Source organism: Uranotaenia lowii, chromosome 2 (genome assembly GCF_029784155.1).
Source record: "Uranotaenia lowii strain MFRU-FL chromosome 2, ASM2978415v1, whole genome shotgun sequence".
In the NCBI taxonomy this organism is placed as follows: Eukaryota; Metazoa; Arthropoda; class Insecta; order Diptera; family Culicidae; genus Uranotaenia; species Uranotaenia lowii.
Window position 1 is genome coordinate 151,244,030 of NC_073692.1, and position 13,219 is coordinate 151,257,248.

The 13,219-nt window shown below is 37.1% G+C and overlaps 1 protein-coding gene across 7 annotated transcripts in view; it reads right to left on the minus strand.

Moving 5' to 3' along the window:
- Positions 1–13,219, minus strand: part of LOC129748982 (serine/threonine-protein phosphatase 6 regulatory ankyrin repeat subunit B) — a 205,757-nt gene that overhangs the window by 57,630 nt on the left and 134,908 nt on the right. For 6 of the 7 annotated variants that reach the window (XM_055743795.1, XM_055743794.1, XM_055743796.1 and 3 more), the window contains 4 exons: positions 10,628–10,841; positions 2,961–3,256; positions 2,562–2,864; positions 983–2,410 (listed from right to left, as the gene is read on the minus strand). In XM_055743795.1, coding sequence (XP_055599770.1) covers positions 983–2,410; positions 2,562–2,864; positions 2,961–3,256; positions 10,628–10,841 — 2,241 coding nt within the window. Of the gene's footprint in view, positions 1–982; positions 2,411–2,561; positions 2,865–2,960; positions 3,257–10,627; positions 10,842–10,940; positions 11,053–13,219 lie in introns of those variants that run through there. The other variant, XM_055743801.1, reaches the window with a different exon arrangement.

The window sequence follows — 13,219 nt, forward strand, 5'->3', positions numbered from 1 at the left end:
ATCTTATGTGCCGAATCGAATGTCCGGAAGTTTCTCGTGATATTTTGATTAGAAGCCGAATCAAATGAACATATTTGTACGACGACACTATTCAGAGAATCCATTATAGGAAAATTTCCAGTGAACGTACTGAGAGACAAGGCTGAACTATTCTAAATTTTTACGATGATAATTCCGGGGAACAAAAATAACGTCCGATATTCTAAATCCATTTATTCCAATGTTTCTGTTTCAGCTGGATTAACAAACAAAATGATTGATTATTCATTATTTGATACTAAAAACGTATAATTTTTTAACAACTTATTTCCATTTCAAAGTTTTTTCTATCCAAAAATTGAGCTGAGAATAATTACTTAAAATGTGCGAGAAAAAATTGAACAAGACTCAAATGTTTGCTTTGCTTCCTCAGCGTGTAGAATTGGAAAATAATGAATCAAAACAGGAATCGCGAAGTGTCCAAAACAGTGAGGTCAGGCAGTGCGTGAATCGACTTTTACCCCTCGAAAAATCATGCAAATTCTGAAAAATCAGGCACATTGGCAACCTTGGTCGTGGGCCAAACTATTTTCACATGATTAATACAATTCGGTAGGTACACAAGTAAGACCCAACGACCTATGAAATCAAACGACGTCAATCTTAAAAAATATAATTTTCTTATCTCTAAAATATTTTAAAATTATCCAAGATTTGCGTTTGTAATGTTTGAAAATTTCACCTCAGACATCAGAGGAAAAAAACTGATTGAGAAAGCTTTATGGTTTTTTCCCAACTTATTTTCATTTCAGGACTACTGTGCTGTGGTCTAAAGGCTTCAGAAATGTGTAACAAAGTGAGTTCCTTGTACAGGACATGAAACATAACACCTACTACGACGAAAAATCAAATCAAACAGACGATCACACAGCTAAAAGGTGGAACCGAAAAGGTGCCGCTAAATACCATCAAACACAGGTTAACACGATCAACGGGAGCTTACATTTTCCGTAGTCGCAGCATCGACTTGAACACCGGCGGAGTTGAGCAGCAGTCGGACAACGTTCTCGTTACCGGAGTACGCAGCCAAGTGCAGCGGAGTCAGCCCGGACTCGTTCCCTAATTCAGGTACTAATGATGTGCCAGATGGAGAATCAGATTTAACCGTTGCCGGTACGTTGATGAGCAGTTCCCGCACGGTATCAGCCTGACCGTAATAGGCCGCTACGTGCAGCGGAGTTAAACCCAATTTTTTACTGGACACCCTTAGCGAATTAGTGCTCCGCATAACCTCGAGCACCTGGCCGTGGCCGTTTTTTGCCGCCATGTGGACAGCAGTGAAACCTGACTTGTTTTCGTCGGTACAGGATGCTCCGGCTCGAACAAGGACCTTGACGACATCGGCGTGGCCCCCTTCGGCCGCCAGCTGTAGCGGGGTCGAATCGGTCAGCTTGTTTCTCGTCGATATCACACCGTTCCGATCGAATTTCATCAGTTCCTCTATGACCCGCACCGATCCCTGCATTGCCGCTATGTGGGCGCAAGTATTGCCATCCTTACTGGTGGCCATCACAAGATTGGGATGTTGTTGAAGAAATAATTTGGCAACTTCGGAGTAATTGTTCTGCGCAGCCACGTGGATTGGCTTCTGACCAACGTCATCGGTCGCGTCGATATTGGCACCAAGTTCCAGCAGTAGCTTACATACGTTCATCTGCCCGCTGGCTGCGGCCAGATGCAGGGGAGTTTGTTTCCGCAGCGTTAGAATATCCACCACCGCGTTGTGATCTCGGATCAAAAATTTGACCAGTTCCGTGTACCCGTTCATGGCGGCCAAATGCAACGCCGTCCTACCGACTCGTGACTTAGAATTAATAAACGCCTTATTGGTAATGAGTGCATCACAGACTTGTAGGTAGCCGTGTTCCGCCGCTAAATGCAGCGCCGATCGGCCTTCGTTATCGAACACATCGACCCTAGCGTGGTTCGCTAGCAGCGTATTCACCAGCTCCATATGACCCCGATTACATGCGATCAGCAAAGGTGTCCAACCTATCGAAGATTGCCTGTTCATCGCTTTCTGAATCTCCGTCGTTGACAAATGGTTGATCATCTCCGACAAAACATCGTTATTGCCTGCGATAGCCACAGCGTGAAAACACGTTTCTTGGGTGGATTTCGTAGCCAACGAAACGTCTCCACCGTTCTCCAGCAACATCTTGATGATTTCTCGATCGCCCGTGCCAGTTTTCAGCTCATCTTTCGTCACCTGACAAACGTAGTGCAGTGCGGTCGCTCCATCGTCGTTCGTAAAGTTCATGTAGTTTTTTAACACCTCTTTCCCATGCTTTGCAAGCACGAAATCTATCAGATGCCTTACGATCTCCGGATGACAATTCCTCGCTCCAAGATGTAGAGGTGTCTCTCCAACCTGTCAGATCGATAAAAAAAAACTCAAACTGTAATTTCACTAGAAATACCCTTTTCACTTGACCAACCAATCTACTGAGTCTGAAAAATCGTGAAAAACGACAACCACAAAACAAACACACACATATACACATTCAACTCTACAGGCTTACGTTGGACTTGACCAGTGCGTCACCGTTGTCCTCCAGCAGAAGATCCAGGGTGGTGACGTTCCCATATTTGGCAGCTACGTGGACCGGCGTTTGACCGTCGTCCGTCGTTTTGTTGGCACTGGCACCCGATTTCAGCAACATCAGCGCACACCGATCGCCGTCCTTGACTCGGGCCGCTATGTGCAGCGGTGTTTCCTTCAGCTTTCCACCTCGCACGTGCACCTCGGCACCAAACCCCAACAACGTCTCCACCACGGCCGGTTTCGCGGACCGGACCGCTATGTGGAGGGCAGTGTAGTGATCCTGAATGAGTAACGGTTATTAATTTCATCCCCTTGCGATTACCCTTAAATGTAAAAATCACAACAAAAAATCATCCCCCATTGATTGGTCACTCACATTGGTCGGCACGTCCACCTTCTCGCCCTTGTTCAGTAGGGTGCTGATGATGCCCACGTGCCCGTACTTGGCCGCCGTGTGGATGCTCCGGGCCCCGCCCTTGTTCGGCATGTGAAGGTAGACACCCTTCCGGAACAGCGTGTTTGCACATTCTGCGTGACCGTTCAACGAAGCGATGTGCATTAGCGTACTGCCGTCCTTCGTGCGTTCGTAGATACTGGCCCGGAACTTGTCCACCAGGATTTCGATTATCGTCGCGTGGCCGTTCTCCGCTGCAAGATGCATCGGGGTTCGATCTGGAAAGGGATGAGAACAATTGTTTGTTAAAACATTTTCATCTGTTTACTACCGTGTGCATTTGGAATGCTGAGCTTGAAGCTTCGAACAAGCAAATGAAAATATGAAAGAAATGAATAAAAAAAATTCACCGTCTTAGCCGATTCAGCCTTTAAAGACTGAATAAATGGCGTGGACAACATAAGATTAACATTTATTTAGCACATTTATTTACCGAGATGAGAATCGAACTCATGCCATCAGTGGACTAGCGATTCCCGTCTTACCACACTAATCACTCGATCACCGAGACGTGTTTAAGGAATATATTTGAAATGTTTCCTGTTTTAAGCTAAACTCTAGAAAACTAACAGGTTTTGAGATAACGTAACAGAGTGAATTCCCTGTTTATATAGAAAGCTTATAAACGTCTCCTGTGGCATTCACCTAGGTCTTATTTATATTCAAGTTCTATTGAGGGACCGTTTTATATTACGAAACGCGCCTTGAGGGAGGAGGAGTATTACAATTTGCTCTCCTCTGTTATGTTGATAATAGGGAGGTTAAAAGTGCCTTAAAATTTTGTTAAGTAACGCTTAGTCTTTCATAACATTATTAAACCGAATATAAACTCAAATTCAAACCATATGTTTGGATTCAATGGTTGTAACGAGAACTTGTAATGTTTTCGGTAATCATCCAAATGAGGGCTAGTGATATAGCTCAGTTTGCTAGTCAGTTGCCTCCTGAGCCGATGTCCGCGTGTTTTAACCCAAGAGTAAACATCGAACACAGTTGTGCTGGATAAGTTTTTTCGATAACCCTTTCGCCAACTGCAACGTTGATAAAAGTCGCTAATGCCATAAAGATGATTAAACAACTATCATCGAAACATAAAAATAAACCTTCTTTGTGTATTATTCAAATTTTGCCAACACATCCTAGTCGAACTTTTCGTGTTTACAGAACAGCATTCGGTTTACATACATGAATTGAAAGAGCCCCGGTTGTTGATTGCCCGTACTTTAAATGCTTCGAAATAAAGGTATACAATTGAAGTGTTTAACAGTTGGTTCATCGTTCATATACATGGTGAACAATGTAAGCCTTCACACGAATCTTCAAGAAACTCCAGAACTTACCCGAAGGTAACTGCCTGTTAATCGTATTCTTGAAATAAATTAATTTAATAGCTGCTGACCAGAACTCCAAAATTCTGAACAGATTTTTAACATAGTTTATATGAGACATGTTTTTTATCAATTTTAGGAATTATGTTCGTCAAGTTATGTCGTGAGAAGGAATACTATGAAATAAAAATGCATTGTATCAAACGCCTTTAAACCATCGAGGAAAATGGAAAGATCTTTCGAGCGTTATCAGTGGAATTTGATATATCATTATTTGTTTAACTTATCCTCAAAATCAAGTATATAGACTGTCAAACCAAGGATTTTCATGCTCAGCTTGAGCATGGTAATAAACCGATAGAACCAAGAGAAGGTGAACTTCAGGTAGAAAACTCACAGTTAAGGTTGCCTAAATCATATAAAATTATATAATTTCACAGAATTTAGAGAAAAAGAGAGAAAGAGAGAAAAGATGATCGAAAAACTTCCCGTGTACGACAAGAACCTCAAGCTGAAAAATACAATGATAACTGAAAGCCCGAAGAACTTGGTCCAAGCTGCTTCTTCTACTGCCGATGATTGACTGAAAGCTAACAGCAGATCAAACTATAGAAGAGAGTGGGGATACTTGATCCCCTTTTCTTATTTTCACCATATCTTTCTGGAAAAGAATAGCAACTCGCCGTCTTTGACATTTTCTGACAGCTTGTAACTTCAAGTTTCTATGGTCCAAAAATTAGATCGATACTTGAACCCGTTGATGAACTAGAAGCATTTTCGTGGGAGTAAAAAAATTGCGATTTTTCTGAAGTTAGGGGAGACTTGATCCCCTATTGAAGGAGACTTGATCTTTTATTCAGGAAGCCGTAATCCTTGTATAAAAATCAAACCAAACCCTAAGATAGAATGTTAATTGACAATTTTGGTCATGTTTGTTCTTATTTCACAATTTATAGCAGACATAAGAAGAAAATTTTATAACTTTGTCTCAACGCTACTAACATTGTATACTTAAAGGCGCTATTTTTATAATTAAGAGAAAAATAATTATTTTTGCTCTTTTCTTCAGACAACTGTTTGATAAATATTAGTTTTTGGATAAATATTAGTAATTTCGTAATCAACAATCATAACGATCAATTCAGAAGAAGAATATGCCGTTTGGAAGGGGGGATCAATTGTACCCAACTATAGGGGATCAATTGTACCCATAATCAACATTTTAGAAAACTTTTTCTGAAAAAAGTTGAGAGTTTTCCATTGCTTTGAAAATATGGCATTGTGAAGTTCATTTTACGCTCGAACGATTGATACATTGGAACAAATATTTTTTTCATAATTTTCCCATGCAAGGAACATTTTAAAGTGATGAAAAAAGATCTTCAAGTTACATTTGTGAAATTTTTCAAACAAAGTTCAATTACTCAAACAATTATTTTGTTAAAATTTTTTAAACTACAAGCATTGTTATTTTGCTCATTTTGGCACATTTTTCTAGAACATTTGATCTTTGTAAGACATTCCAGTTTCGAGATATAGCTAAGGAATCAAGTATCCCCAGGGATCAAGTATCCTCATTCTCCCCTACCGTCTTGGATCCTTGTAGTGCGTCAAACGCAACGTCCAACAGTTACAAGGCACTGACAAAAAAAGGTCCGTAAACCAGCTACAGGTGTATATATGACATAAGAGAATGAACTGCACAATGCGTAAGTCTCTCAATGAGATTCATGCCGATAAAGCTATTGTGGCATAGTGTTTGTAGATTAATGTGAATGGTTTTGATTAGGGTTAAGACTTGTGGAGTATAAAGCCTAACGTGTATTGATCGAATGACCTTTTGCCTAACAAGTTTCGGCAGAATGACCATCCTTAGAATTAACCGCCTTGGATAAAAAATAGGCATTAAAAAACATAAAATTGAAGATGTTAAAATTCTACACAGTAAACGAAAATTACCGAGTTCGGTTATTTTTTACCGAAATCCTTACATGTGTAAATCGTCAAACTGTTCGGTAATTTTTTCGGTAGAAAATAAACGAACATCGGTAAATCGATTCTTTATATTCCGATGTTCGTTTATTTTTTACCAAAAAAATTACCGAACAGTTTAACGATTTACACATGTTAGGATTTCGGTAAAAAAAAATTACCGAACACGGTAATTTTCGTTTACTATGTATTCTCTAAAAGTATCAAAATGAACAATGTTTTCTCCATATACCGACGTGCAGGGTGACTATGGGTTAATGTAGGCTTGCCAGATACTTTCAGAAAAAAGCGGGACATTTCATGAAAAAAAGCGGGACACAGTCCAAATAAAATAATCTTCATCTACTTGCAATCTCAAATTTAAGTTTAAGTTTAAAATTTGGCTCTTGATAAAACTGCAATAATTATACTAATAGATTTTTTACGGGATATTAGATACATGTTCCTTTATCCGCAAATGATTTCCGTAGATAAAATCCTGTGGATGTTGTTTTGTTAATAAAAACTTATTGACTTCGATAACAAATTTGAAATTTTGAAATAACAATCATAATCATACGTATGCGATCTCTTGCAATTTTTAATCTGAGTTTTTAATGTTTATTCTGTATCTGAATTCTGAACGTGGTCTGATCAAGTTCAAAGATCAGAATTAATATTCGAAATTCAGATTGAGCTCATAAATAAGTAAACATTATCAAGTTTTCTAATTATGAAATTGAATTTTGGATCAGTTTCAATACGATTTCTAAAATGTAAAAAAACGAATTTGGAATTCGGATTTCAGATCAATATTTAGATACGAGCCAAGAATTGAAACTTGTTTCAGAGCCCTCAATCATCAATCTAGTATTTCATATTTGATGGCTTGGGCTTCAATCTGTATTCATTATTTCATTTTTATATTTTTAATCTGAATAAAAAAATTTATTTCGAATAATGTTGAGTTGAGTTGAGTTATTCTAAATTTTCAATTCTGGATAGCTATTTAGAAGTTTTGGATTCTGCAAAAGAATTGAATTTAAGAACTTCGGATTTGAATATGGAACAATAACTCAGGATGATTTCTAAAGCTATGATCATTTAGAGTCCGGGCACTTAATTCCGGCTATAACTACATTCCTAGAGTTTGGATAAACAAAATTTTCGCAGCGTTTTGTTGGTAATGACAAGAACTACCTAGCCTATTTTTAAGATATCTGAATTACGTGTATTTGAGAAATTTACAATGAAAAAGGATATGGTAAAAATATTTTTGCACAATCATCTTGGAAATCTTCTTTGTCGACTTGAAAGCTCATCAGCTGTTGCTTTTTCTAAAATATTTTTGGATCAAATTGATCAGAAGTATAAGCAGAATGATCTGAATGCAACTAGAACACTGACGTTATTCGATCAAACGAATAGTTTTAAAAAACAAGTGATTGTAATTGCCTGGATTCCAGATGATCATAGCTTTAAATTTGTGTTTTTTTTTTATATTCGGAAAAAAATTATTGTAATGCATATGAGTTACAAAAATTAAAAAAAAATTCTATTCTATTTTCTAATGATGATGCAAACTGAAAATCAAGAATCCTAATCCAGATACATAGTGCAAGACATGAAAACTGAAGAACAATTTAGATATTGATAATAGGGAACCTGAACTCTGAAATGAATTTAAGCTATTAACGTTTAGAATTCAGAAAAAAAAGTCTATCATCAAGTGAGAAAATTTGGAAATCTGTAGCAGAATTTTTCATACCTACATTGGTTGAATGTGCTTTAAGAACGCTTAACTGAATAAGAATCTTATTGTAATTCTAAGAACTTTAGAACTCTAAAGAACTCTAAATTCATAATTGTCTTATATAAACAATGAAAAATGCTGCTTATTTTGAGGAAAAGACGTATTTGAAAGATTTTCTGTGTTGAACCAATGAATCCAAATTAAGACTAAAGTTTGATTTTTTTCAGTGTAAGTCAGTGAACTTGGTAGAAAAATTCCAGAAAAAAAGCGGGACATTTTGAGGAAAAAGCGGGACAGCGGGACATGTCCCGCTTTTGCGGGACGGATGGCAACCCTAGGTTAATGTGAAAAATGTTTGTTTTTGATACATCTCCATCAATAATCAGTTTTTAAAAGTATTTGTATTATTATATAAAATTTGAAAAATCGAGCAATAAATTTACAAATTTAAACATTTATCGATGCCGTTAAAACTTTGCCCAGTATGACGGATTGGCTTGATTATATTTTCCTACAAACTTTTTACTATTTTTATCATGTTATACCATATTTTATTATATTTTGGTGTAAAAATATTTTTGAACAATTATTCAATATTTTTTAATAAATATTTTTATAATTCATCTAGGTGTCTAGGGTAAAATGCAACAAAATGCTTATCAAAGAAACACCTTGTAAATCTCGTTTCCATGTACTGGAATATGAATGTTTTGCATCATGCGTTTGTAAACATTGAAATTTCATTCATCCAAACATTCATTGTAATGATTTCAGCTTGTAGATTTTTTTTTTGTAATATTATTTAACCCCTAAATGTATGCAGCATGCTTATTTTCAGGAAAAATGTGGAAATTAGTTTTTACAGACCCAAAAATTACTGAAATTGGTGTTTTCATGCGTAATGGTCTTGAGGGCATAGCAAATATATTAAAAACTATAAATTTTCATACGTGTTCATAAGATTTTTCATTGAAAACCATGTTTGTTGCGAGATACTCCATTTTCTAAGAGGGTGAAAATCGCATGATTTCAGAAAATTAAAAATTACTAAAGGAACCAATAATTGTTTTAACCACTAATTTGATTTCTCGTCATCCTTAAAACTTTTGATGCATAAGGGGTAGGATAGGATTAACTGTGAATGTAAGTTTTTTCGAAGCCATTGAAGTTGAAAATTGTTGCATGTTCCCCCGGTTGACGGTTGATCATTGAAATGGATGCAGCAGTAAGGTTTTATTAGGCCTTAGTCAATTCATCGACTTTGTAATATTTTCAAAGCTCTCAAGAACTAAGTGAGAGTTCTAATTAAATTCACTTTAATATTCTTTTCCGGGGTTAAGGGTCCTTTCCATGTATATTTTAGAATGATCGTATGTAAGTTGAAAAAACAGCATTTACCTACCAAAGTAGAGGCATTATACCTACATAAATAAATTTCATTTCTTTCTAAAGCGACGGAAACTACACCCATTCTGCGTTATCCGACTCCTTATTTGTATCATCGTAGAGTTGCTAACTGTATTTCAAATAGGTTTGGAAAATTTTGAACAAATGTCTTGAAGCATGAATAGCATTTTTCGTAGGTGGCGACCGCTTTTGTTGGTCAACAGATTTTAATTAGGCTGATACTATAGTGCTAACTACTTTACTCGAAAAATCGTTCAATATACAGATACTTTTGTCACTATCAATTGCATGGGCCTCAATGTGCTATGCTTAATGCCCTGCTTCATATATATGCATTCTCTCAAAATTTTACTCTCTAACCACGTTCTGCCCTTTTAAATTCCAAATTCTCATCATTTCGTACCATTACTTAACTAACACATTTTGAATTTACTTTGTTTTGTTAAAAAATTCTTGGCCTTACCCAAAAGTGTGGAATTGCTTGGAAGAAATGTTAAAAGCCTGGAAGTCCTTAAAAAACATCTGGCGGAAGGCCAGCAAGTCTGGAAGATCCAGAAAAAATTCGAAAGGTTGGCATCACTGACCTATTGAAAGAATGCAAGAGAGCGCAAGATTTTGCTCTCAGCCTTCTTATCGCTGACCACGTCAAATTTTTCAGTTCAGTCATTGGTCAAAATTATCTAACTCAATTCCCATCTAATTTTCAGCCATCCGGATGCACTGCTGGTTAGAGAGAACATGACGATGATTTTCTCACTTGGTGTTCGTAAGGGAGAAAAATCATTTCAAAATTTGCAAACATGGCGGACTTTTATATCCGATTTAAACTGACTTCAGACGACATTTTATACGAACTTTGCACTCTGCAGTTGGATTGGCGATTAACAACACAATTGTAAATGACTTAAGTTATCATTTCTGATACGAGGCCATGTTTGCTGGACAATCCCTTTAATAAAAAATTACATTTACATTTTTAAATACATGTAAGTAGGAATCTACTCAAAATGTTTGCGTTCAAATTGAACTATTCGGCTGCTTAAGCACAGATTACTTATTTTTTCGCGTTGAGTATAACTTTTTTTTGCAAGCGTAGCACTTTAAACTCATTAGATAATTGCGTAACTTACCCTGATTATCGATGATAGATGCAGAAGCACGTACGGTATAAAAGTACTTGACCATCGCTTCGTCGCCTTCGGCCGCCGCTATATGCAGGGCCGTTTGGCCTTCGCCGTTCTGAAAGTCTACACTGGCCCCGTAATCCACCAGGATCCGGGCCATCTCTACGTCCTTCCGTCGGGCGGCCAAATGCAGCGCGGTGTCGCCATTGGTCGTCGTTGCCTGGATGGAACCCCCGGGATTTTAGTGAATTGAGTAAGGGAAGAAAAAAGTACGTTAGTATCAAGGGAAATTAACAAAATGCCAAGTCAAAAAATCAACCACATCGAGGATGATTCCCCATCGTCGCCGCATGATGATGATGAGCACCAATTCGTTAATCCCAATGAGCTGTGCTGTGCAGGAAAAAAAATCACTCCACCAAACACTCGAACATTAATGGAAAACGCATCTCGAACGCACCCGTTTAATGCAACTTAACCGATTCGAAGTTTTCACGTAACTGTGCTCGTCGAATGCAATTTTCCCTCAGGCAAGTCGGTACATTTCCCAGCAGTCCCAGTCTGGTGGGCAGCGGATGGCCATTTTTTTGCCGCTTCCGAAAGTCATCCCTGCCATTTATCTTCTACTGAGAGCCGGTGAGAAGCGCCATAAATAGGAGGCACTCCGTTTGGTTCGCGAAATTCCGGAAGTAAAAAAGCGAAAGTCTCCTGTTGAGGGCATGTTGGGTAAGATGGTATAAAGTAACACATTGTTGGTAGTGACAAGATTCAGAACATTGCAATGAACCAAAATATTTCTGAAACAATTATTGTAGATCTACTAGAAATAACGATAAATTTAAAAGGAAACTTAAATCTTCTATACCTGAAATGGGAATTTCGAAACAAAATAAACTATGTTCATTCTTCGGAAAAATGTGATTTACCCCATGGACCCTGCTTTTCACGGTTGGTCTTACAACAGAGGTTATTCCAAGCTCTGCCCATAGTTGTGTCAACATCGGAAGACGGCTTTCCTTGATACCCCACACATGTGTACAATGCTGACAGTTTCCATCCGTTCGCCCTTCCTTCCGAAGAATCACTTGCTCCTTTCTGGTACCGTTATGGGGTGATATCTTGGAAAATCAAAATATATTTGTTTCTAGTAACTGTTCTCTATTTGCGAATGAAAATGACGAAATTTATTCCATAAACTTGACGTACTTTTCAATTGAAAACATATTCAGTCATGTTTCTCAAAAAGGTACGAAGCTACACTGTTCTGTTAATCCGGTTGAACCATGCATTTAACCCGGCTGTTAAGAAAAACTGCAACCCATCGCCCATTATTCTTTGTTTTTATCAACAATTGGAAAGCTTGTTGCCCGCGTTTTTGTGCCGTCAGCAAAGAGCCAAGAATGGCAAGCCGAAGAAGGAATTCTATTTTCCCCTATTTTACAATGGGCGCACAACCGAGCAATGTTAATTATAGATTTATAGTTAGTCTTTTCGATGTTGTTGTTGTTTTGGCAAAATCGGTATTGAAACGTAAACCAAAAGAAAGCAAAAAAAAACTGGAGGGGACTGAACTCTGAAAACTCGTTTGTATTGAGTTGGTTTTCTAGTTTTTTTTTGGAAAATATGTTTTTTTTTAAGATAAACTGTACTTATTGTAGGTATAAAAAAGTGGATCATGTCATTGCTTGAAGTGAATTAAGAAATAAAAATCTATTGAGTCGTGTTTGCTCGAAGTTTATTGTACCAAAAGTCGTTAGAAAAGTGAAACAGCATTGTCCAAAAAAATATTTTGCACCTTCGTTATAAAATGTTTGTTTTATGCTATTCAGTGCTGAATAGTGAACTTTTTTTCAACCCTGTTTTCTTCTTGAAAATATACAATCAAGGTTGCCGAAACACATAAAAATCTGTAATTTCACAGAATTCTTAGCAAATTTTCAACAACAATCTATGTCACAGAACACAGAATTTTGAAATTTTCACAGATTTTACAGAATTTTTGAATTTTGAATTGATATCCGAAATTATAATTTTTTTTGGATGGTATCAAATTTAGATTTCTTACTTTGAATTAGAAAAGTATGATAAGATTGGTAATGGTAATTGATTTTGACAAACTAAAATGTGGAAAAGACCCAATTTCTCATTAATTTCCTATGAATTTCAAGGAAATAAAATCACACAAACCCATTACAGATTTTGGTTGGATAAAGGCCTACTTTTCTTATCGTTAAAACAGTGTCAAAAATTAGTCCTTTTTGATACTGTTTTTCAAACAGTATCGAAAAATAGCTACTTTTCGACACTGTTCTAAGCAGGGGACTGAGATCAACGGAGAATCATTGTCAATGATCAAACATATTATGCAGCGAATGATTGAATTTGTGGTGATTTGTGGCAATTTGTTAGAGATAGTTAGAAGGTTTAAGTTAAAATGAGAGAAACCGGTGCTCAGAGAGAGTGAAAATGTGCTATTTGTTGCAATTTGTTAGATTTGTTGAGCAGTTGTGGAATGTTGATCATTACCATTCCAAATGCAAAGAATTCTCTCTCCACTGCAATCCCTTGGATCTGAGTCTAAAAAAACTTTTTTTTTCT